At 45.5% G+C, this 26808-nt stretch overlaps 1 protein-coding gene across 1 annotated transcript; it reads left to right on the top strand.

The window, feature by feature from the left end:
* Positions 1–5852: 5852 nt before the first annotated feature.
* On the top strand, positions 5853–26198 carry LOC119164845 (chorion peroxidase). Its single transcript, XM_075874333.1, has 12 exons — positions 5853–6062; positions 7295–7498; positions 10936–11088; positions 11767–11868; positions 12592–12702; positions 13343–13478; positions 15124–15333; positions 18675–18812; positions 20006–20233; positions 22026–22195; positions 25203–25308; positions 26096–26198. Exons 1-12 carry the CDS (start codon positions 5885–5887, stop codon positions 26160–26162), a joined length of 1803 nt encoding a protein of 600 aa, XP_075730448.1. The 5' UTR covers positions 5853–5884; the 3' UTR covers positions 26163–26198.
* Positions 26199–26808: the final 610 nt, after the last annotated feature.

Consider the following 26808-nt stretch of genomic DNA (forward strand, 5'->3'; position numbering starts at 1 on the left):
GGGCATTACAAGATCCGTGCAGGCTGCACGCTTTGAAGGCCAGAACTAACTTACCCGTGAAGGGCCAACACTTCCTGGCGAATCGCTGCTGCTTGCTGCCCACAGCTTTTATGTGACCGCGATTGCCCCGCCGCGGTGGTCTAGTGGCTAAGGTACTCGGCTGCTGACCCGCAGGTCGCGGGTTCGATTCCCGGCTGCATTTCCGATGGAGGCGAAAGTGTTGTAGGCCCGTGTACTCAGATTTGGGTGCACGTTAAAGAACCCCAGGTGGTCAAAATTTCCGGAGCCCTCCACTACGGCGTCTCTTATAATCAAATGGTGGTTTTGGGACGTTGAACCCCACAAATCAATCAATCAGTTATGTGACCGCGTACACTTTTTTTTTAATGTACACCCACCAGGGGCGCAGCTGGGAATAAAAAGCGAAGACTTCGCTGGCCTAGTCGAGCGAGTTCCGCCGCGTACAAACGCTACCTCGCCGATCATGCATGTCCGCGTGATTAACCGTACGTTACTCGTAATGAGCTAAAGCGGAAACTAGAGTACCAGCGCGCAAATTGATAGGCCCAAACGAGGAATGAAAACGGAACTTCGGCGAGCCGAACGTCGGGCCAAGTATGCAGAAAGACGACAGTTGCAAGGTATAGGAGCGACAATGGATGCGGCGCGTTCTATTTTGGCTGCGTCTTTGGAAACGGACAAAATGCCGGTACTTAGTGTTCTCACTTTACAGCACGTTGGACTAGCTATATTGCTCGGTTGTCAAACTGTGCTTCGGCTACGAGAGTAAACAAGCATGACCAAGTGTAACAAGCATTCGCTCGCATAACCAGGCCTAGCCTAGTTAGCCCGTGGCCAGTTTCTCGTGGTGGTCGGGAATAAGAGGAGGGTCGACCCTTATTTAAGTATTTGAATGGCTCTGTACGTGTGCGCGTATGTAAATGCGTACAAAATATTGCAAAAAATGCAGGGTTCTGGAGGACTGGACGCCCTGAACAACGTTCTGGCTATACAACACCGACGTCCACAGAATACCACTTTGAATCAAACCCTCCCGACGTCGTGTTCAAGAGCCAGGAGCTGAAGTCGCCAAGCCGTAACGGCGAGTAGAACCAACACCACCTGTTGATTCAGCCAAATCGTAGGCCGCGCACAGCCAGACCCCTCAACCCCCATTTTTTTTCTCGCGTGTTAACGGAGGCCATCGGCCTCATTGCCATATTTCCGGCAGATGTCAGTGTGTGCGTGTGAGTGTGTGTGTGCGTGTGTGTGTGTGTGTGTGTGTGTGTGTGTGTGTGTGTGTGTGTGTGTGTGTGTGTGTGTGTGTGTTATATCGGCACATAGGTAACACCGTCAGCAAGTGTTCGCTCCCGCGTCCACACATCAGTGACCGAAACTCGACAGCGAATTGCCCTAAACTTAACCGTTTTAGCTGGCTAATGTTTTTTTTTTTCTTCTCAGAAAGGACTTTCATATCTGTCGTAATACGTACATTCAACACGTGCGCGACTGCATACACGTTTCACGTGGCTTTCCTTTTGCGGGTGTTGCGTGTAGTGTTTTGCATAGCTCCCCCCCCCCCCCCCCACATATATATGCATGCTGCAGTTAGTACCTTGCTGCACTCATAGTAGAGCGGTTGCTCAAATAAACACCGAATGATTGTAGAGCATGCCAAGTGTTTTTCACATGTGGCACCACATGCGATCAAATGGAAATGCACTGTGCGTTCTCGTTCTGTGTGGCTCTCTTACGCATATTGCTTAGCTGTGGCAATGGATAGTCCCGCACTTTTGGCCGCGTTTTAACGAAACAGGAGCTCCACGCGCTGAAGAACCGCTGCCATGCTTCGAGGATGGTGAGCACTCGTACATCTAGCAAAGGCAAATATTTTATTAACGTGAGAGTATTTCGTGTCATGACTCAAAGCAAATGTATTGACTTTAAATATATTGGCTTGACTAAACATCATCTAGGACTGATCTGCCTCACCCACAATCAGTAAATTATAGCATCAAGGACAGTCGGTGGGCACAGTGAAAATTAAAAAAAAAAAGACCAGTGAGAATTCAGCTACACATGCTCCGCGGACGATGGCTCCTGGAGGCCTAGCCTGGGCCAGTGATCCCTCGTTGGATCTTAAAGTTTACTACCTACCTATAGCGTCGTCGGCCATTTGTTCGCCCTTCTTCATATTTAGTGGACCGTCGGCGAGCACTGTAATTTATTCAACTTCTGTGGCGCATACCCATTTTTATGATGTCCCGTGACTTCATGACACACCATGAAGAGATTAGGTGACGACAAGCCGAGGCCCATAGATGCTTCGCCACGTAGTAACACGTAATTATCGCATCACAAATTTTGTCAAGGTTGTCTTGTCATGATGCCATGATAGGATGACGTCATCACACGAAGTTAAATTTATTTACTGGTTGCCGGGCCACTGTGGCAGGCATCAGTGGTAACCACCTCGACGACGACGCTGCCCGACGTGCCCACGATGGAGCGCCCACACTGTTAATACTCTTGTCAAGAGCAGACGCAGCTAGAGAACTTCGTCACATCGCGCATAATGCCACGCTTGCGCACTGGAATTCTCCACTTAACTCCGATCATCGCCCTAAGAACCTTAAGTCATTACTCCAGAAACAACTGCCATCCAAGATTTCTCGACGTGACGCTACAATGCTGTGCTGCTACAATGCTGTGACTGGGGTAGCGTTTACTAAGTCATTCAGCCATCGCATTGGCATGGCAGATTCATCCATGTGTGAAAGCTGAAACTGTATAGAGACTATTGAACATCTATTGTGCCACTGTGCCCAATTTGATGAAGATCGCCGGACTCTCCAGTGTGCCTTGAATAGACTCGATGATCGGCCATTTAATGAAGCAAGGATCTTAGGAGCCTGGTCGCGCAGCAGATCAGCTTGCACAGAAAGCCACATGAGCCCTCCTGAGATACTTGACAGCAACTTCATTGCGAGACCGCCTGTAAAACTAGGCATTGTGTGTGTGACGTGACATGTGTCTATCCTCTCTGTTTTTTACACCCCCTCCACATGTGTAGGGTAGCAAACTGGACGCATAGTCTAGTTAACCCCCTTACCTTTCCTACATTTCCTCTCTCTCTCTCTCTCTGATGGACTGCGACTACATGGCGCACCGTGACGCCGATGATAAGGTGGTTCGGACCTAATATTTCTACGCATAAACCTGCATTCTCCACTAAGCAACCACGAAACAAGTTTTTGTTTTCCGAATAAGAAAAATGTGTTCAAACCACCAAAGTCTACGCACACCTTTTCTTTTTTGCTAAACTTTCTGGCTATGCGTTCATGCGAGTTAGCAACTAGGCGAAATTTCTCGACAGGTCCAGGCCACTGCCACTTTTCGGCGTCGTTTTTATCCTCGCCTGGGTGCAGCGCTATGACCCGGGTGACGCCTCAGTCTCGATAACCTCGTCTTCTATTGGACAGCTCATGGACATCGGGGATTCAAGGACTATTGCCAAGGCAAAGACAAAAACGCAAGGAAGTGGTATGCATGCATGAAAGCCACGTTTCCTTTGTTAGTACCAATACAGTGTCATAATCTCGAAGCCCATGCTCGGTTACTTGCCCAGTCTGTGGGCATACTAGAGCGTGTGTTTAAATAATTCCACATTGATAGTTAAGACTGGAGATGTGAATTTTCATTGTCGTCTCGTGGGCGTGAGGCTCAACATGTCGTTACTTTTCTGGTTAGGCGTGCCTTTCATCCCGAACGGTGGCTGCCCCTTCGCCAGGAAACAAGCAGCCAGGAAGAAGTCGCCCAGAGAAGACGTGCTCAAGGCCGAGCTTGCCCTGTGCTTCGAGGAAGCCAGCCGAAGATTATTGACCAGGTGATTGACGCAGTGGTATTCGTAAAGGTATTCGTAGAAGAACACAAGCTTATTATTTACATAATAAACATATGCAATAAAAATTTCTCGTAAATTGATCGGTGAGACGGAGAAAGAATTATGGAAGTGCAAAGGCAGCACGGAGAAGGTGATCGATGTTCATGAGCGCGCGTACGGACGCATTCCTTGAAGGAACACTGAATTCAAACAATTAATTAATGTACATTGGTAATTTTTTTCTATGAAGACTATTGTGTCGTTAATTCCACCATCATTGCTTAAACAATAAAGGATGGAGTCAAGGTTAAAGTCTCACTTTTAAATTCGATCGGGGGGGGGGGGGGTCATAGGTGCGCACTCTATGCTTATTTACTTACGCACAATTCTCTACTTGTATGTAACCAATTGATGATATACCGCTACTGTTTATGTCACTCGAAGAAAGCTAGCAAAAAGCGCCGGATTGGGCTGCGCGAGCACTACGCTGCTCTGAATTCAAATGATGGCGCTAATCTTGCACGTCACTGTCACGAATGTGGTTGCCGCCCACTTTTCAGTGATATCCCTTGTCTAGAAAAATGAAAGGGCTTGGGAAAACGTGAAATTGGGAGGCATGCTATTTTAGGATAAGCGAAGATAGACGTATGAGCGCGCCGTCAATTTTCATCCTTGACAAGAGATTTAGTGTGTTGCGAGGATGACAAGAAAAATTATTGCGTTCTCTATATTTCACGGAGGACGTGGTAGGCGATATTGACGTGCTGCACATGCGCTGTGAAGTTTTCTGGATGAATTATACCCTTCAATAAAGTCACAGCTGTCAGATCCAACGGTCTTGGCGGCAGGGGCGGATTCAGCCAATCGCCTATAGGGGGGGGGGGGGGGCGGTCTCTTAAAGGAACACCTGAGATGGGGGCGTGGTAATTACTTTTTTTGTTTTTACTAGCACAAAAAATCTATCATAGCACAAATACTGTTAATGTGCGCTGAAAGGGATCTTACTCATTTGTCCTAATAGGTGATAGCAGGTAAGCTTTGAAGAGAGGGGGAGGGGGTACTTATAGGCTTCTGGGAGGGCAATCGCCCTTACCCCCCCCCCCCCCAACTCTGGATCCGCCACTGCTGGGTAGGGATTCCGAGAGCACCAAAAGATACCATGTAGTGATACAGGGGCCTTTCTGTGTGATTTCTTTGTGTGCGTATGCTCATATCGGTTTCTTGTTCGCATTTTCATCGAAATCAAGTCAGTTGGTAGTCCAGCATCCCTCCTGTCCTTTTTTATTGTCTTGGTTACTTCTGATTTCTTACGGTGCTACTGGAATTCCCACCGATACTGTGTACCAACAAGCCACCCCTAATGAGCTCCAACGGCGTTTGTGTCGGCCTCCTTCTATAGTCTCGTGCTTTTGCTGGCTTTCTTCAAGTCATCATCATCATCAGCCGGACTGCGTCCACTGCAGGACAAAGGCCTCTCCCATGTTCCGCCAGTTAACCCAGTCCTGTGCTTGCTGCTGCCAACTTATAGCCACAAACTTCTTAATCTCATCTGCCCACCTAACCTTATGTCTCCCCCTAACCAGCTTGCCTTCCTCTGAGAATTCAGTTAGTTACCCTTAATGACCAGCGGTTATCCTGTCTACGCGCTACATGCCCGGCCCATGATCATTTTTTCTTCTTGATTTCAACTATGATATCCCTAACCCCCGTTTGTCCCCTAATCCACTCTGCTCTCTTCTTGTCTCTTAAGGTTACACCTACCATTTGTCTTTTCATTTCTCGCTGCGTCGTCCTCAATTTAAGCTGAACCCTCTTTGCAAGTCTCCAGGTTTCTGCTCCGTAGCTAAGTACCGGCAAGATACAGCTGTTATATGCCTACCTCTTGAGGGATAGTATCTTCAAGTATCGCGAACCAAATGGCCCAGGTTCTCGACTGTTCTGCGCTGTTGATGTCGTCGCAGTTCTCGGAACCCTACGGACGGACTGGGTGCGAACGCAGCGATGGCGTCGGAAGCGAAATGTGCGTCGTCGCCGCTTTGCCGGCACCGCGGCGCAAAGCGGTGCGACGCCTCCCGTCCTTTCCGCGAGGCTGACGGCAGGTGCAACAACGTCGAGCATCCCGAATGGGGAGCCGCGGGAGCCTGCATGAGGCGGCTGCTGCCACCGGCCTACGCGGATGGTACGTCCCTTAGTTTCATTTGTTTTTTTTTTCATTTCAGTAACTTCAAGCACTACAGGAGGGTATTATAAGGGTCGTTGTTGCTGCCACAGCACCAACAACGACCATTGAAGAATCTCCTGCCGTGGCCTTCAAGATGCCAGACGTGCTTGGTTCAACTGGGCCCCGCTAGATGGCAAGGCCTGTCCAGTTAAACAATGCGAAAATTGAACGCCGGAAGCACTCGCACCATTCCTTATAGTAACTTAGAAGTATGGCAGCTTGGACTAGTTGGTATGGCATGACGATAGTTATAGCGCGAGAACAAAACGACGACACAGAGACAAGAAGGACGCGGTTTCCTTCGTGTCCTTCTTGTCTCTGTGTCGTCATTTTGTTCTCGCGCTATAACCACGTGGCTATAACTATCGTCATGCCTGATAGTAACGTCCGGCATTTTCTTTTTTTATGAACCAAACAGAAGAGAACAAGCAGCATTTTATTACGTCTCCTAATGCACGGAGGGACCTTTATTTTGTGCAACTAGTTCGATTACTAGTGATTAATTGTAAGCGGCATGTATCACGTTATCGGGACCATTTTGCGAATGTCCTACTCGTGGCGCATGTGCTCTTGTGCATTTACCTTAATTTATTGGTAAGTAGGGTACTGCTGTTAATAATACTGTCGTTTTACACGTTGTTATGCATTGAGCTTTCACTTTGACATAAATTGTTATTTGCCTTTAGTTTCCTTTTAAGGTACCAGAGAACACGCGCCGTGGATTCACGTGCCGCGGCCAAGTGCCACGTTCATTTTCGTTTGTTGGATTCGCGCATGATCTCTGGTTTTTGTTCGTCGCCCAAAGGAGGGCGCCACAACAGCATCGTCTGTAATCGTGTGGCGTTGTCGCATGACGTCACGCCAGAATTTTGTCCGTCACGATGACATCACACATTTTTGTGACCTGTGAGGTGGTGATGACGTCATGTGGTGACGTGAGCGCGGGTTTCTTTATTGCGTCACTCGTCCCCGACGTCAAGGATCGGTCGCCGTCAATGGTCGAATTTTCCGTTTAATAAGAAATCTAAGGCTTGCGACTTAATAAAGGAGTTAGCTGCTAGTCTCACTTCCTGTAACATTTCAATCTTCGCTATCTCCCTCATATTTTTTTTTTTGCCCTTGCGGTGAAACTGAGTTCTTTTGTTGTTGTTTTTTTACCAACACCCGGCTGTTCTGCGCTACATGTTCAGGTGTCAGCTCTCCGAGGGTGTCGGCGAGGAGCGGACGCGCACTGCCCAGCGCTCGCCGGGTGTCCTACACCGTGCACCCCGAGCGGAAGGTCTACGACGGCCGTTGGTCCTCGATGATGGTGCACTTCTCGCAGTTCGTCGCGCACGACATCAGCGCGACCTTCCTGGTCGACAAGGAAAGCCCCGAGTTCTCCGAGAACCTGGGTACAATGTCTTCTAGCGGGTCTTGCACTTTCCGCTAGCTTTGGCCTAACGCAAACGCAACGCAAGCTACAGCTGTAGCGGAAGCGATGTTGGAAGCATACTGCACTTGTGCAAATGGAGAAAAAATGCGCACGTCACACCTAGAATGCTGAGTTGTGTAGCAATACGTACAGAAGGTAGAGTAGTATTTCGGAAAGACTTTTATTCATTCCTGCGCAGCAATACGGAAATGTCACTGATACACACCATTCCTTCTCAAGGCTTAAAAATTTAGCTTGAAGAAGCTTGTCACCGCTCGTACCCTCTCACGCCTGAACACCTTCATCCCCCGTGGTCCATAGAACGCTAAATATGACTGTCGGTGAGACGGCTATCAGGACCGCAGCCAAGGAGTGGGAACATCAAACTCTTCCCCAAATTTTCCATTTTGTGTTGCGTATATATACACGTACATGTACAAACGCACGCACTAACATACATAAGGTGTGTTTGAGGCCCCCCTCCCCCCCTTGAAAAGTTCTGGCTACGGCCCTGCCTGTTATGCTGCATTTCTTTGTGAATAAGATAGCACTGCCACCAGTACAGTTGAAAGGTGATCATCATCTTGTACTTCCTGTATCGGCACAGTTGTTAAGCTCAGAGAAATGCCGGTGCCGTAAACACAAAACTCGGCAGGTATGTTCAAGTTCAAATTTATTAGTTATTATTGCATGCACAAAAAAAAAATGTCTTACGTAATACATACTGAATCAGGAGATCCTAAAGTGCGAGACTGTCAAGGGGACCTCCTATAATTAGTGGCGGACATAAAAAAGTAACAAGAGCAAAATAGCGAACAAATAAAAAGTTAAATCAATACAGAACGATGCATATTAAAAAAAGAAATATATATTAACCTAGAAGCATTATACAAAACTTAGAAATTCCCATACAGAACGGTGAACTGATGATAAAATTAATTTATTACAGATGAACAAAAGGTTAATTTAACAGTATGTTCTTCATGTTGTGTTTAAAAGAGTGACCTAGATGATTTTTGATCCATAGTTTGATCTTATTGTAGAAAAATAAGGTTATTGTTCTCGGAAAACATGCTATTATTGTTGCTGACAAGGACATGGTGAGGAGTACTATTTAATGATATTTCACGACCAATGAGACGGTATGTGATGAGCGACAATCTATGACAATCTGAGCCACAGAAGTCGGGTATGTGCCAAACAGATCGTAGCACAGCATAGCCATGCACAGTGTAGCGTAGCCAGGGTGTGGAAAAAGAGTATAGTGAGGCTGAGGAGGAATGACGTTATGGCTAGGAGGAGGAAAATGAAGAAAGAGGGCAATCTATAAGGAATAAGAAAGAAGAAAAACAAGCAGAGGGAGAAAACTAAAGATGCAGGAAAGAAAGGAGAAATGAAATCGGGGAACCTTTAAGCTTCGCTCTTGATACCTCAATGCAATAGCGATATTCTGTTCCTAGTGCGTACTTCATACATTTAGTGCATGAAACCTTTTCGAACTTCCTATGCACCCACTACGTGACTTTAAGGGTGCAGTAGCGTGTGCCTTTTGTAGAGGGTGACTGGCTTTAATCTATGAAGTCATTATGTTAATCCCATGTTCTGATGCGCGATGGCAATGTACGCCTGCATACCACGCATTATTATGGTGATATTTCATGTTTTATTGTGAAGAATGTATACAGGTTGCGTGTGTTTGCAAAGCACCAGTTACTTTCACTGCATTTCCAAACAGATGAAGTTATTTTGACTGTATACACAAGCTGAAACGTGGCTGTGTGGTCGAATACCCGCTTGCCACGCAAACAACACGGGTTCAATCTCCACGCAGACATAAAATTTTTGTTATTCATCTATTTGGTTATTTATATTTGCATCTTTTTCATTTTTTTTCGGTCAGACAAAGATGATATATTTTCGCTCACAACGAACGACGCCTACGCCGGTATTTCTGCGAAATGAGCTCTTTAATAACGCTATCACGTTAAAATATTATGATAAAAAAGAACTCATTCTGCGTCCCTCAACTGGTGATGGTCGCTCACCAACTCTGTTGTTAATTCAGATTTTGCAGGCGTAGAAATGGCTTTCATATTTTTTTTCGTCTGCTTCTTTTCAATTGTTATGAACCACATTTTTGTTGGAGTCGTGTGATGTCTACAGCTCTGCTTCCTGCTTTTAAGCGTGCCGAAAAGCTGGTGGGTGCGCCAATTTTTCACAAGTGGTGCCCGTAGTACAAGCGTGGAGCGCACAAAATGACAGCCGGAGAAACTAGAAACAAATGCCTCTTGCACAACGAGGGGAAAAAATCGACGAGTCAACTTGTTAACTAGCTTAAGCAGGGCAGCACATTTTTTTGTGTGTGGTCTGAAGTGCCGAACACGGAAAATTCAATTAATGAATAAATGTTACTTGCTAACAAATTTAAAAAAAATATATACAAACATTAAAAACATCTGTATCTTTGCATGCATCAAACTAGTTCGAATCCTTATGTTAAATATACAGATATGCGTTCGCAAAGTGTATATATTAATTACTTTTTTGTGTGTGTTTATAAAGGTATCTACGTGTCTGAATTAGATTTAAACATTGATACAGCTCTTCGTAAAATCGTTTTAGGTTAACAAAAGAATTTGTACGTTATTTTTTTCGTCAGGATTTTGTCAGAAAGACTGTTCTACAACGCACAACGCAACACTAGACAGCCGCCATCTTCCATACACATTTTGTTACAACTGGCTGTAATAAGTCGCTGGCTTCGTAGCCTCACGTTCGAAGCCGGAAGGGCACAAAAACTACAAAGCGTACATACGGTTATTTTTACAGTTAGGCGCCATAACTACATATTTATGCACCATGGGGTACACAGTAGCTGCATCTTATCAGCACTCGCATACGGAGCAGAAAACAGGAGGCTTACAAAGGGGATTCAGCTTAAATTGAAGAAAATGCGATGAGTGATGTAAATTGTGGGTATAACCTTAAGAGACAAGAAAAAAGCAGAGCGGGTCAGGGAACGAACCGGGTTAAAGATATGATAGTTGAAATCAAGAATAATAAATGGACGTGGGCCGGGCACGTAGCGCGTAAGCGGGATAACCACTGGTCACCAACGGTTACTGACTGGATTCTCAAAGAAGGCAAACGCGTGAGAGGGAGACAGAAAATTGAGTGGGCACATCGCATTAAGAAGTTTGCAGGCATAACGTGGCAGCCGAGAGCACATGACCGAACTGACTGGTGGAACATGGGAGATGCCTTTGTCCTGCAGTGGGCGTAGTCAGGCTGACGATGTTTATGTGTCATAATGGCTGTTTTATACTTCGTTAGCTCGTTATGAGACATGGAATCAAAATTTTTTTTTAAGGAGTGGCCTGAATCATTGCCGGTGCAACGATCCGCTGTCGTGCGCAGGACGTGACACGTTCGAGTGCTGTGGCGCGAACGCTAGTGTGAACCCCGAGTGCTTCCCCATTGACGTACCCGCCGAGGATCCTTTCTACAGTCGCTACGGGAGCCGCTGCATGAACTTCAAGCGATCGGCTCCGTGTCTCACATGCAGAATGGGTGAGCTACAGACTAGTTATGTGCAGTATGAGCCACTTCTACATTTTTTTTTTGCTATGACATCTTCTTGGGTAAGCACAAATCTTGGTGTCATAATGTATTAAATATTTAATTGTTTAAAAGCAGGTCTGCCATATTGTTTTGTGGTTGGAGTCGTTAAAGCCGTCAATTATTATGATTAAGGTTGTGAGTTTGGGACCCCCTTATGTACAAATGGGAATGATGAATAAAAAAACGTAAAATAAAATGTAAAAAACAGCAACATGATGCTGTTCTTGAGTGAGCGTTGAACACAATAAATTTGGGCATGTTGTAGTTTTAACAAAGATTTTTATTCAGTTTCTTTTTCACTCCCTGTTTAGTTGTTAATTTTACTCATTATGTCTTAAAATGTTGATTTTACTCATTATGTCTTAAAATGCGTGTTTGGACATCCTGTCGCTTCGCAATATCCTGATGTTCTGTATTTAGTGCTTCTAAAAATCTCGACGTGCTGCTGGAAAAGTGCCATCTGGCGCCTTTGCCGAGTGTTGAAATCTAGAATTTGACAAAAAGAAAAAAAATAAATAAAGAAAAGAAACGCCGTTTCGTAAAACCAGTTGGTGTGCCTTGCCGCTAGACTGGCGTAATGACGCATGCCTATCTCGCTGTTCCCAACATGACCTATATTTTGTGCAGGACGTCGGGACCAAGTTAACTTTGTTACATCATACATCGACGGCTCACCGGTTTACGGGGCTAACGAAAATCAGACGCGAGGCCTTCGTCTTCTAAGGAGCGGTGAGAGCATTAATTTATATCGGCTATTCTGTACATGCGGGTGTGTATGCAAGTGTGTGTCTTGGTCTGCGGGCGTGTCCCCAGGCAATTAGCTAAGGATAGAGTAATAACTTTATTTGCAGAACGCTTTCAGTTGAATTTGTTAAGGCTATAGGCCTATGGGTGTGCGCTTCGATAATGGTGCCACAATAAGAGAAGGAAAAAAAAAACGCATGTATTTAAAAAATCGTTCTTTGTCGTAGACGTATCACTCAGTGTTAATGGACTGTCGCCTTTCTGCATATCGAAATCGTTATCTCCCCCTACACTAATGCCTCTCGCGGGCGCTGTAGGTACTGTAAATAAATAAATAAATAAATAAATTATTGCTCATGAATTTGGACAATGGAAAAAGACTCGGTCTAAGAACTGTCCTGCGCAACACGCTTGAGATTTATTTGCACATTCATCTTTGGTTATTAAGGAATAGTTGAAGTTTCATGCATGCTATTTAAAGCACGATAACTTAATTAAAAAGGCGGAGGGAGAAGGGGGATGTTTTAATACTCGGGTAGTATTACACTACAAGTGTGTTATTAAAGTATTTGGAGAAATTATCAGGTGAATTGTGTTAACATGTGAGTAAGGATAGTTGCGCAATTATGTCTGGCATAATTACGTAATTATGTCGAGTTGATTGATCGACTGACTTACGATTGCCATTACTTGCGTACATCTCTGCAGGTCTACTTAAGGAACAACTCGTCAATGATTCAAGACTACTGCCCGCAAGTTCACGACCCCGGATTGACCAGTGCAGTAAATTGAAAGAGGGCCGTTTTTGCTTCGAGGCCGGTGAGCGAGGTCACGGCCCACTTTTGCTTCAATGGTGTGTGCCGACATAACCGCAAATGATGCTCACAGCGTCGTTATATCTTTATCAACAAAACAACATTTGCCTATAATAGCCAATTCCTATAGACTGTATAAATTAGTGGCGTACTTTTTCCCCCTGGGATTTGTTTAATGAAGTGGTCCTTACAATGAATAGAAAAATGCATTGTGGCTTTAACTTGGTTAACCTCGTAAGCACTACAGGATAGTGGAGCTGAGAGGACGCCTCAGTGATGGAGCGCAAAGTAATGCAAAGCTTTGGGGACATCTCGTTGCTGACGTCACACCATCAGCGCTCGGGATGACTGTAGGTTTTCTTCTTCCACGCCTGACCCCGCCCTTTCACATGTGCTTCTCGTCCCCGCTCGCCCGTTCCTCCTCTCCGCTTGACAACGTGCATGTCTACGGCTAGCCTGGTGGAGGGGGCAAAATTTTATTGATAAAAAAATTCGGGCACGTAGGTCCCAAACTTTTCGCACGATTCTCCCGCGCTATGATTTCAGGAGTTCAAGCATTGCTGCGACCCCACCTTGCGCGACTTTTCAACTCAGTTCAGTTTTTTTTTTCATCTGATTACTCGTTTATTTCCGCTCGTTCACAGGAGACCGCAGACTCAACCAGAACTCTGGCCTCTTACTGATGCACACGATGTGGTTCAGGGAACACAACCGCGTAGCGAGAAAAATGGCACACATCAATCCTCACTGGGACGACGAACAACTATTTCAAGTATCCAGGTGAGGAGATGGTGCCCCGCCGCTGTGGTCTAGTGGCTAAGGTCTAGTGGCTGATCCACAGGTCGCGGGATTGAATCCTGGCTGCGGCAGCTGCATTTCAGATGGAGGCGGAAATATTGTAGGCCCGTGTGCTCCCCCAGGTGGTCAAAATTTCCGAAGCCCTCCACTACGGCGTCTCTCATAATCATATGGTGGTTTTGGAACCACACAAATCACTCAAGGTGAGCAGATGGCGCTCGAAATGAAAGACGTTCAAGTCATGCGATACGACAAATGGGATGCGCTGCTGGGGGAACTGGTTGGTAGTCATCGACCGGCTGATTGCGCGCACCTCTGGACGTAATATTCAAACTAGCGCGAACAAAGGCAGCTCCCTTTCCACCTGTGGTCCAAAAGGCGCTGTCACCTCACGTAGATTTTCATGTAGTCTTTTTAACGTACACTGTGCCGTCGTCGTAGTAGTAATAGCAGTGCTAGTATGAGCAGCAGGAATAGTAATAGTATTAGTTGCAATAATATCGGGGGTTTTACGTCGTAAACAACAATATGATTACGATCGACGCCATAGTTTAATCATCCGAAAAATTTTTACCATCAAAGTGCGTCCGCTGCGGCCGGAGTCAAACCCGCGTCCTTCGGTTCAGCAGCCTATCACCATAATTACTGCCACTGTTCCGACGCGAGGTAGTAGTTGGTAATAGTTAGTAATACACGTCGCGTGAGCAAAGGGTGAGTGACTAAAAATATAAACACTATGAAGTGATTATTATTATGTTGATGCTTGATATAATGATTATCATGATCACCTACTCAAATGCAAGTGAATTTCTTCGCATTGTTTGGAACCGTAAGTAAGGCAGGATATCCGGGGAATACAAAATCTTGAAGAGGTGAAAAATTTTTTTAACACACTGTGTTGCTGTCTTCAGCAATATCATGTCTTATTATGTTTGGAAGCTTGTGACAGCCAGCGCAAAGAACGCGCGAAACAAAAGAAAATACACGACATTGAAATTTCGAAGCTGATGCGTATCTCAAAGTTGGTGTCCTTCTAAGAGTTCTTTATGAATGTACATGCCTTGAAAACTCAGGTACCCTTCTGTAATGCGTAATATATGTACTAAATGTTTGCTGTCAATGTTAATGAACATTTTATGAATTAGTCGAATTAGTCACAGGGTTCCTCATGCGTTTGCATACGACAACTCTAAGGTGAAAAACTCGGCTTTTTCTCCTCAGCCGGTTGCATAGACACTCGAAGGACTTCTGCACCGCATGAGGTTTTTTAGTTCTTCTAGGTTCGGCTCATGTTTGAACAAGTGACGTTATGTATGTGAAGATGTCGTCATATAGCGTCGTATAATAAGGTCATGCTGACGTCACAAATTTTACCAATATGTAACATCATGGTGACGTCATGTGGTTACGTCATCACATCATGACGCTTTTTTGAATACTCGTGTGGACGACGATGGTCAATTCTCGTTTTCGATGAGGCATTGAAGGCTTTTGCCCAAAGAAACAAAAACACTGACGCTGAGTTTGTTGTTGTTGTTGTTGTTGTTGTTGTTGCTGTTGTTGTTGTTGTTGTTGTTGTGGTTGTTGTTGTTGTTGAAACACTCCGCGTTTCATGTGTATGTCACAGACGAATCGTGGAGGCACGTTTGCAGCACACCGTTTATAACGAACTCCTAGGAGAACTCTTGGGCCCTGAAGGTGTTCAGCGGAACCAACTGAGTCCCTTAAGCGAGGGTTACACCAAATACGACGCTGCAGTGGACGCTACTGTTTACAACGAGTTCACAACGGCAGCGCTTCGGCTGGGTCATTCAATAATTGACGACGACAATGAGACGTGAGTGAAAATAGTAGACGAGACTCAATATTACCGCGTGAAATGCCCTTGGTTTTGTTCATTTATGCGTTTAGTTGCCGGCGTCTGGGAGCGCCTGTTTGTATTACCTGCATTCTAAGCAAAGTGCGTGTTGTTCCTTCTCTCTCTCTCTCTCTCTCTATCTATCTATCTTGTATGCTGCACAGACCATTCGATTTGATAGGAGAGAGCTTCGCCCTTTCGTCACTAGAGCAATGTTATCGGCATAATTATATGGGTCCGAAAAAAAATTTAAAAAATAAATAGCGCCGAGGCAAAAGCCTGCAAAAAAAAAACCCTGCTACATCATCCCCCCCCCAACGCTCATTTGTGCACATTGCTCGGTCGACAACTCCTTCGCGCTTTATATATTTTTATTCATTCTGCTGCGGAGCTCAAGTTCTCTCCAATAAACCATGTGGAACGAAAGAACATGACGTCGGTTTTGCCATTGTGGCGATTTTACGGGTGAAAATTGCTGAGGCTGTCCTGTATACCATACGTGCTCCGAAGTTGTATATGACAGTTTCTGTGTCACTTACAATGACAAACGAACAGCCATTGTTGTGGCGAGTGCTACAGCCTCTTCCTCCAAACATGAGGCTCGACTGAATGTGGCCGTTGCAACAGCTTTGCCGCTTAGCTTTGCTCCTGTAAAGCGTGCATCACCTTTAACATAAATGTGTAAGGTGCAGCGCAACAACTCTCTTGAGAAACAGCAGTTTTTTTTTTTTACATCAGAGTTGTTATGGTTCAGTTTCACCACATGCTGTAAACAAAAAAAATTTTCATCATCATAAACTAATACGTGCTAAGTCACCACATAAATACTATTTATAGATAGTTTATCAGAGAGGTTGCAAGGTACAGCCCCTAACAGGTGTTTGCTGCCCGTGTGTTCCCTTAAATTTAGTGGACTAGAGTGGTGAGGCATGCTACTGGGACTCGCCCAGTTGCTGTAGCATATTGCTAAAGCAGGAAACAAGAAAGCACATGTATAGCGTAATATAGTTAGAGGTGGGAAAGAGACCGGTGAGGGGTTAAAAGACTATAGCCAAGCCAGGTAGGTGCCCTGCAGCTATGCTGTGACACCGCCTAGCGCTACTTTTATTGCAATAGCAATTATATGGACACTCTCGGCTGGATTTTGCCGCCGGCGTTGGCGCCGTCACTCACCGTATATATATATATATATATATATATATATATATATATATATATATATATATATATATATATATATATATATATATATATATATTGGAGGAGCGTTTGTCGCCGGATATATATATATATCCGGCGACAAACGCCGGATATATATATATATATATATATATATCTATTGAGATCTAACAGACAGTAATGCCAAGGAATGTACAGGTGAAGTTATTAGAACCAATGGAATGTAAATAAGAAGAAAGAAAAGTGGATGAAAAAATAACCAGCCGTGGGCATTCCATTGGTTCTAATAACTTCCCCTGTACATTCCTTGGCATTACTGTATGTTAGATCTCAATATATATATATATATATATATATATATATATATATATATATATATATATATATATATATATATAAAATGCAAGAAAGAAAAATATGAAAAATAGTTTAGAAAAAGACTCTGCCACGTGGAATCGAACGTGGGACCTCTGAATCTTGAGTGCGAGATCAACGTCTCCTCTAGAAAGATGCCTGTGACTTGAGCCGAAAAGCTGGTTCCCGGTCCTTTCCTGTTCTTTCCTCCTCTGCTCCCTTAAACGTTGTCGGCTGCGAGTGCTCGCTGCGGCGGCCGTTTTAAACTATACCACCTCTGAGACTAAAGCAGTGTCTACTGCCGTCTCGGGGGCAACACAGTCGTGTCTTTGTGATGGCGTCGCTTCCTAATCCAGCGGAAGTAGTAGTGTCGGCTTTGAGCGCTCTTTGCGGAGAAAGCACTGAACTACGAGGAACCTCCCGACCCAGTGGGAAAGCGTGCGATGTCGCAAGCATCTTTCCGGGGGGGAATTAACTACCGAGCCACGGAAAAACATGTTCTCCAACGTCCAAACGGCAAGCTGTTTATATCTACCACCTACCACTGGTGACGGACTTCTCGGGGGGAACTATCGTGTTTTCAACATTACTAGCAAGATGGCACAATGAGCGCGCGTCGCCACATCCTCACGACGCGGCGGTGCGCGCCCTCATCTCCTACGCGTACTTTGCCCGGCGGAGAGGAGGGGGATGGATGATCACTCGCGCTCTTATCTCGCGGTCGGGAGCATCGTACGTCTTGGCTGGCCTTGGGCTTTTACCGGAACGATTCTGTTGTAGTTATCGGGCGCACAAAGGTCACTGCACAAAGGTCAATTTTTGCACAGTCTCCGTTTGCGAAAAGGGCGCGCTTTTCAGACACAGCGAAGTAACAACTGAGAGGCTTATTCGCATTCATCTGTACCTGAGAGTACGTTTGGTGCGTCATTTGTGCGTGAGTAACGCGGGGCACGTTTCGATCTGCTGTTCATTCAGCGCGTGACCTTCCAATTTGTTGCTATCGCGTTCATTGATTGCATCGCCTTTGCGTCAAAGCTGCGACTTTTTTTAGATTAACTAAAAGTGATTGCTCTTGAGGAAGATAAATTATTGGAGGAAACAAGAGTAAATATGGAAATTATTCATCAGGTTGTTTAACTTAAGTATAATGAAAAGTAAAGCCAAGAGTTGCTGTTATCAAAAGTTGGACGTCACAGTTGTTGCAGTTTTTTTATTTTGGCCCATTTGTAGTTAGTCGTTGATAGAGCACTAATGCGATAGTATTGCAGGTGGATCTCGCCAACGTCATAAGTTTGTAACAGAAAGCTAAGCAAGTGCATAATCGAGTGCTTCACTGCGTGAACTAAATTACGAGCGTGAATTTTTTCTCGTAAATTCTTACATTCTTACTGTATGACCTGGAAGGGCTCGTGATGGCTAACGAAATGAACTCAAAGCACAGTATCAATTACGCCATTTTTATATCTACAAGCTATCGCGTTCATTGCTTCGCCTCTGCGGCAATGCTGTGACTTTTTTTTACACTGGAAATCGTATGTGTGCATGCGGTTTCTGATAATTTCTTCTTTTTCTCGGTTATCTTTAATTAAACATCACTTTCGTGGTGTTGGGATAGCTGGTTATAGCACAGTCTACTTTCTCATTATCTCATTCAAATTTAACAAAAAGCATCCACCAAAAATTAATTAGAAGGAAATGCACCACATGGCACTGGAGTGTTATATTTTTCTTCTCATGCATTCATTTACCTAAACAAAACGTGATTCTTGGATTTGTTATCATTTCAGAGTACATCTTCCCGGAGAACATGAGTTGCGCTTACCGTTGCGCCTCAACTGGTTTAACCCTTTCGCCTTTTACGGTGCCGACGTCATGGATGCCGTCACCGCCAGCAGGTTGCGGAAGCCATCTCAGAAGATTGACAGGCAAGGCTGCTTCACTAAGAGCTGTCACAATGCTCTCGTTTGCTGCATCATTTTATTGCCTTTACTGTTCTAAAGAAATCAGTTTCTTTCTAATGGCGAAGCAACGAATGGGGTAACAATGAGCTGGAATGTGATGCAAAGTTAGGCTAGCAGCTAGCTCTTTTGGCTTCGATTTCGCGTAACCGTACGAAACGCTGGCGTTAGGGAATGCGGCCGCTCCATGCATCGAAGCGGTTTTCATGCTTTCTGTCGCGTCTACGTGAAGTGTAAGCGATGAGAACACATTACAGATAAGGGTATGCGAGCCGTCCACTGACGTTTGTCGAGATAGCGCCCTTTTGATCAATGTTCGCAGTAGGTGCTCAAGCGACGCGTGCACCCCTCCCTCGCCATCCCCCTAAGGGGAAGAAAGGAAAGGGGAAGGAAGAAAAAAAGTGCCGCCATATCCACGAAGTCAATGATGATGAGTGGGCGAAGCTCTGGAGGAAAACCTGGTAAACCATGAATCTTCCGTACATTTTGCCCACTCGATTTTATTACAATGCTCCCCCCCCCCTAGCATACGTCGCCGCACTAAATCGAACGATTGCCTTTCACCAATGACACGTGCCATATGTGACATCATTCCTATTTTATGACATCTCACATCTTTCATCATCAACTACAAGTACCGCCGTCTAGTTTATAACATCTTGCATCTTTTGATCATCAAATACAAGTACCGCCATCTAGTGAACACTGCAAGAACTAAACGAGAAGTGGCTACATACAAGAGACGGTACCGCCATCTTGTGGACACTGCAAGAACTAAACGAGAGGTGGCTACATACAGGGGACGCACAGCCCACGCCTTAAGGAGCTTCGCCCCTAAAAAGTAGGAAATGAACTGCAGCGTGCGCGAACCTTTTAGAAGCCAGAGCTTAGCATAATTAGCGTCACGCGAGCGTCTCATTTATTCTACGAGAACTTGTTGTTGGGCTAGTTGGTAGAGCATTTTGAAAAGTTAATTCGAGCGCGAAAACTTGACACGATCACTCACACACGCACACACCCATGCACTGTGTGTTTGATGCATGGGTGTGTGCGTGTGTAAGTGATCGTGTCAAGTTTTCGCGCTCGAATTAACTTTTCGAAAGTCTCATTTATTTATTCCTCGTTGGTGCAATGTCATAGCGAGTGTGCCTTGGGCGCAGATACGGCACTCACGATGTGACCAGGCACGCATTCCGGCGCCCGGACGGCCCGAAGCCCTTCGGCGTCGACCTGTTCGCATTCGACATACAGCGAGGTCGCGACCATGGACTGAGACCCTACGTCGACTACGTGCGCCACTGCGCACCGGACGTCCCGTTGGATGAATTCGAACACCTCGAAAGACTCATGCCCAGAGACGCGGTGGAGCTTTTTGCCGGCCTCTACGAGTAAGACTACGTCTGCTTCAAGTAACGTAAAATGTTCGAGCGCAAGAAGGAGACATTCGCGAGATTATTAGCGTTTGCTTTTGAGCTACTGGTGCATATCTAACTTGAGTAGATGGTGCAAATGTTTAGACACGAGTTTTACGTGTCTTCTTCCCCTCTGTCAAGCATCTGCTCCATCGATTCAACTTCAACACTCACGAGAACGGGAGAGACAGATACATCGAGCGAGTCCCACGAGAACGAGATAGAGACAGGATGAGAGATGCACAGGACAGCGCCCGTCCTGTCTCTATCTCGTTCTCGTGGGACTCGCTCGCTGGATTTCGTGCCTACCGGTTGTACCCCCGTGATCTCCGACGACAGCGCAGCTCTGACCGACTGGGCTCGCCCTACGCCATCTCCTGACGCCGACAAGGGCTCTCGCCGAGTGGTGCCCCGTCTTCAGACTCCTGCGACCATGTTCATCCTTTCTATCTGTTCCTTACATCCGTACGCGGCTGTCCCTGCGCCTCCCTTTCTCCTTCCGCTCTCTCTATCATCATACCTTTTAACCCTATCCTTTTAATCCCTTCTCACCCATATCCCTTGTGAGCTACTGTTGAGGTGTCCTTCCCATTGAGAGACAGTTACGGGGCTCACATTTGTCTTCTTTTCAATTAAATATTACTCCCCCCACCCCGTTCTCGTGAATGTCTCGTTTCTGCCATCAGAAATTTCCGAAGCACCGCCTCGCCTTACGTAAAGTTTTGTTAACACCTACTTTAAGGCCTGTATAGGTTTAAGGCTGGTTGCCGGGTGTTTTTACTGAGCTGCAACCGGAATGAACGTAAAGTTTTGTTAATACCTTCTTTAAGGCCTGTACAGGTTTAAGGCTGGTTGCCGGGTGTTTTTACTGAGCTGCAGCAAGAATGAGTGTAAATTTTTGTTAGTACCTACTGTAAGGTCTGTATAGGTTTAAGGCTTGTTGCCGGGTGTTTTTACTGAGCTGCAACGGGATTGAACGTAAAGTTTTGTTAATACCTTCTTTAAAGCTAAATAATCTAAGCCTCTATCTAAAATGCAGTAGCTGTGGCCGGAATTCGATCCCGTGAACTTTGCGTCAGCAGTCGAGTATCATTAATAATTAGAATGCTGCGGCGGGCGGATAATTAAACAGAATAAGAAAATAGAAAATATGTCGCCAGTCTTTATTACGCGCTCTAGAGGCCGTAATGCGTTAGCATAGGCTCATCCCTATCATGCCATTGATTGTAGACTGCTGGCCCGTTCCATTGAAGTTAATTGCAGCTTGCGTAGTTAGCTAAAACTTGACGTCACCCACTATTACATCTTCTATTATTGCACAATACAACTGAAGGACAGAAGTGTGAATTTGAGGGTTCGGTTTGTTTTTTTCTTTGTCAGACGTAATATTAATAACTAAGATACAATGATGCCAAGAAATAAATAGCGAGAGATGTTAATCGGAATCCAAACTTGAAAAAAAAAGAAAAGTGAATGAAAAGATGACTTGCCGCTGGCAGGATCCGAACCGGCGACCTTCTAATAACGCGTCCGATGCTCTACCTCTGAGCTAGGGTGGCGGTCATTCCCCCACTCACTTTATAGGGTATATATGTCAATTTATACTTCTTAGTGTCTGTCAGTGCCGCTAGTAGACGGCAAGTGTGGAACACTAACTTTCTGCCTTTTGACGTTACGTAGCACGTGATGCTACACCAATGTGATTCCCTTATGTGATGAAGCACCTGATGTGGTGTGACAATGTACCTGATGTGATCGTGTGCGACAGCGACATCGGGGACGTGGACCTGTTCTCTGCTGGCCTGGCGGAGCGCACAATGCCTGCGTCCATGGTGGGACCCACGTTCGCCTGCCTGATCGGTCCCATGTTCCGGAGGCTCAAGTATGGTGACAGGTTCTACTACGAACATGGCGGGCAGGCTGGTTCCTTCACTCCAGGCAAGTATTCGCAGCATTACAACACGTAGGTGGTCACACATGACAGAAAAAAAAAGAAACGGTACGGCCTCATACGAATTTGCTGAAGGCGACTCGAAGGCAAAGGCCATCTTTACTTCTCAGTCGATGAGCTGATGCTCGCCCCCCCCCCCCCCCCGTCTTCCCCACCCTCAACTCACGGGGGAGAGGGGGGTGAGAGGGCATCAATTAGAAGTTGTTTTGCATCCAACGTAGTTTGGCATCGCCTCTGAGATTGGCCCACCTTTGATTAAGTGACGATGCCATGTGATGACCTCACGGCGGGGCGCAAAAGACGCCATAGTGACGTCACCATGACGCCATCGCGTGACGACGACTTTTCGCATCACCCGACGCCAGCTATGCTGATGGACGACTCGAGCGTTTGGTGAGGCATCAAAGGCTTTCGCTTGTAAAAGATGAAACTGTTCGACACTCTCAAAAGAGATCTCTGTTACCGCAGAAAGTCACTCTGTACTCGACGGAATGTGGCAAGATTAAAATTTTCGCACTCTTTGATTCATGGAAAGCTTGGCGCTCTGGTGACAGATCAGGTTACACTATCGCACAACTGCAGCTCGACTCCTTTGTTCGCAAAACAAAAGTTCACACACAAAAACGCACGCACGCACACACATTATTTTCAAGAATGATTTGTGATTGCAATTATACCCACAGCATTTGAAACACATTCGCCACTTCAACTCGGTGGTCCCCTCAGAGGTCATGTATACCTTGTGGGGTCTCGACGAGGCGAGCGCCTCGCCATGCTCTTGGAGTGAACGGACACAGCAGACGCGGTCGGTACAAACCACGTAACATACATACATTTATTTAACTAATTTTAGAAGGATGATATCGTCCGCCGAATGATACATCAGTAATGAACACGCTAGGACATCGTTACACCATGATTTCCATACACTCCAAAACATGGCAAACACACAATAACACACCCAAGGCGGCGTCGCCAACGCTTGACTTACCACGAGGACCCCCGACGCGCAGGCCCGCGGTGCCCCGCGCCGAGGACCCACGCTAGAGACAACCGTTCGCGGCAACCGCCACGCGCAGAAGAGACTCGCTCAACTCCCGCCCGCCACCAAGGCGTGCCTTCCGCCGCCAGGGGTCACCGCCGGCGCTACCACTCTACCAACAGTGGTATGGATGGATGGATGGATAGATGGATGGATGAATGTGGCTGTACCCTTTAGATCGGGCGGCGGCTAACGCCGCCTAGCCGCAATGCTTAGTGAACCAAAAACTAGGTTTATCTTTTTTTTTTCTTTAAATAGTGAAGTTGAGGACTGGTACTTTGCAGTGAAGGGTTTAATTTTCACTCGTGTCTTGACTTTAGCCACCGATCAGACAATTTTCTTCTAGTTAATTCTACCCGCCTAACGTCTATTTTGCCCTCCCTGTACCTGAACCCCAGTGCTTTGAAAAACTTTGCGCCATCATCCTAAACTATAGGGTGAAGCCCTTTACGGAACATTATCAAGTGTTCGGCAGTTTCTTCTTCCTCTCCACACGCACTGCATACTGTGGTTACCCTTTCGTATTTGGCCCGATATGTCTTGGTTCGCAGTACTCCCGTCCTGGCCTCAAACAGTAGAGAACTACCTCGAGTATTATCATAGATCCTTTCTTTGGCAATTTTCTGCTTAAAAGTTCGATAGATCTCTAGTGCGGACTTCTTAATCATGCCGATTCTCCACATGTCAGTCTCTGTTTCCTTCACTTTCTTCTTAACCGATAGTTCTTTTTGGTTTGGCCACCTGCTGTTTTCTAAGTATTCACCAATCAATTTCCTGGTTCGCTTCCTCCATTTTGTATCGACATTCTTCATGTACAAGTAGCTGAAAACGTTCCTAGCCCAACGCTCCTCCCCCATTTCTCTCAATCGCTTCTCAAATTTATCTTGCTGCTAACTTCCCTGTCCTCAAATGATCTCCATCCCATATCACCTTATACTCCGTGATTTGGGGTATTCCTGTGAGCTCCTAAGATGGCGTTGTGTTCGTACTCAACGCGAATACAACGCCATCTATCGTCCGATGGTTTTCACACTTGAAATATGGCTTCTGTGCGAGACACGTTCCCCACTTGGCGCAAACAACTTTACAGGGGGTGTCAGCAACCCCACAACCTACCATATAGGAAGGAAGGAAGGAAGGAAGGAAGGAAGGAAGGAAGGAAGGAAGGAAGGAAGGAAGGAAGGAAGGAAGGAAGGGAGGGAGGAAGGGAGGAAGGGAGGGAGGGAGGGAGGAAGGAAGGAAGGAAGGAAGGAAGGAAGGAAGGGAGGGAGGAAGGGAGGGAGGAAGGAAGGATAAGAAAGAAGGTGGGCAGGTTAACCAGGCACTTGCCCAGTTTGCTACCCTACGCTGGGAAAATGGGAAATTGGAGTATAAAAATGAGAAAGAGAAAAAGGAACAAGAGGAGGAAATTGTCCGTACTTGTGCTGACATGTATACAGCGGTGGCACTATGCAAAAGTCAAAGGCGTTCACATAGACCCGTAGTCCCTAGAAAGCGCAAGAAGGCTTTGACTGCCTTGTGAGCCGACGAAAGACGAGGACGGTGCTCCAGCAGGATCTGCACAGGGAGCGGCCGATCGTTCAATTGTCGCGACGCGTCAGATTGTTGTGTCTCTTAGAGGCGATTCGAGGACAATGTCATAGCAGATGGTGCGGCAGACTTGGATGTGAAAATGTTTTGGTTAACGTTTTATTGTTCATAATTATCACAATTTTTCGCCCGTCCTGCTTGGATCATGAGGGTGTGCAACATTATGTGAATATGTAAAATGGAATGTTTCACAGCACTCAGAGTAAGTAACCCGGGCAGTACATGAGGTTATCGCACAGTCCTCCACCAATGAATGACGTCTCTCATAGTCGACGTGTCTCTTTGTACTCAAGCAATGAATGAATCAGTTTAAAATTTTCACAATCGTTGCCTAATCAATATGTTTGTGTGCCTCTGCACAGGTCAGCTTAGGACGATACGGCAAACACTGCTAGCCCATGTAATATGTGCCAACAGCGACACCCTTCAGGAAATTCAACCCAGTGCACTGAGGCTTGAGGGGCCTGGGTAAGCCATTTGAACTATACGCTGCAACATTGAACAGCAATGCCAACTCAGGCGATTGGTCTGTAGATATCGCTTCGTTTGTCGTGCCGTGAGGCTACTTGAAACTGATGCCACTTACAATGTACAGACGGGTCCTCCGTTAAAGGAACACATACGTGCACGGTATGCTTAGATTTCAGCCTTGCAAAAACATGGCGGCTTACATTTGCGCAAGACTACCTCTGATTCGCAGTTTTCATTTCATTTGACAGACTAGTGCCGTGCGTAAAAGTTGCTTTCTTATCCACTTGCTTGTTAGAATGCCGGTAATATCAGTGGTACTCATTGTAGTGGGTCCTTTAAGAGTGGACGGTACTGCGCATTATTGAAAGACATCTAAATTTCCAGCGTGCTGCTATATGTCAGTGTGCTGCTAATCGCTAAAACGACCAGAAACATTGAAATGAAATATTTCTCATTTTTATAGCTCTGCAGCACCCATATTTATGCAAACAGTATGCGTGAAACTATTGCTAAGCGGTCAGTTCGTATAGGAAAATTGATGCAGTTAATATATGCTCAAAGAATTACTCAAAACCTTGGCAGAAATGTAATTCTTTGAAAAACAGGGCAGAAAAACATAAAACACTAGATAAACGTTTCAAAATAGCGGACTTATAAGTTTTCTGCAGGTATTGGATGGAAGGTAAAAAAAAAAAGAGAGGTGAAATGGTATCCGAAGTGATAGGCAAAGAATTGGGAAAGCAGTGGCCTGTTTGGGTTTCTTTTTCTTTTTTTATTTACGCAGAAACGAATTGACGGACTGCTCGAAGCTCACCGATATCGACTTCCTGCAGTGGAAAGAAATAAAATGAGTCACGTGTTCAATGGCTCACAGTGCACGGAGGGCACCAAGCCTGTGGCTTATCATTATTTTTAAAATTTATCTAATGTGTGCTGTTCTTCTCCTTCTGTTCTGAATTATAACGTGTGCTTCATTCAATATTCAGATGAGCTTTTATATCTCTACGCGAATGCTGCATAGTTCCTAAACTGTCTTCACGTTGCGTTTTAACACCGTTAACTCTGGCTTTTCCACATAAAACGTGTTTATGTGTTTATGTTAGGGTTATCATTTGATAGCGATTAAGTGATGTTCCGTGCGGGGAGTTTTTCCTTTTTCGGGGAATTTCTGCCTGTCAGTTTGAGACAAAGGGGAAAAAAGAAATCTTCGTGATACTACAAAAAATTTCAGAAATTGTCAAATTCTCCTATGACAATCGATAATTAGCGGTCACTAGTGCGCCTTCATCTTTTGTACTTGGTTCTGTCGCATGTACCACGCTAGCATAGCCCTTCGGATGTTTCTGATATTTACGCGGAGCGGTTTCTAGATCACTTTTGTGGTAGACTTGAAGCCCACAATGTGCGGTGTACTTACAGTATATGAATGCTTTTGTTCTGTGGCAGTGGAGAGGCCAATCATGATTTCAAAAGTCACCATGTACGTCAGGTACGTGT

Source organism: Rhipicephalus microplus, chromosome 9 (assembly GCF_043290135.1).
Source record: "Rhipicephalus microplus isolate Deutch F79 chromosome 9, USDA_Rmic, whole genome shotgun sequence".
NCBI classification, from domain to species: Eukaryota; Metazoa; Arthropoda; class Arachnida; order Ixodida; family Ixodidae; genus Rhipicephalus; species Rhipicephalus microplus.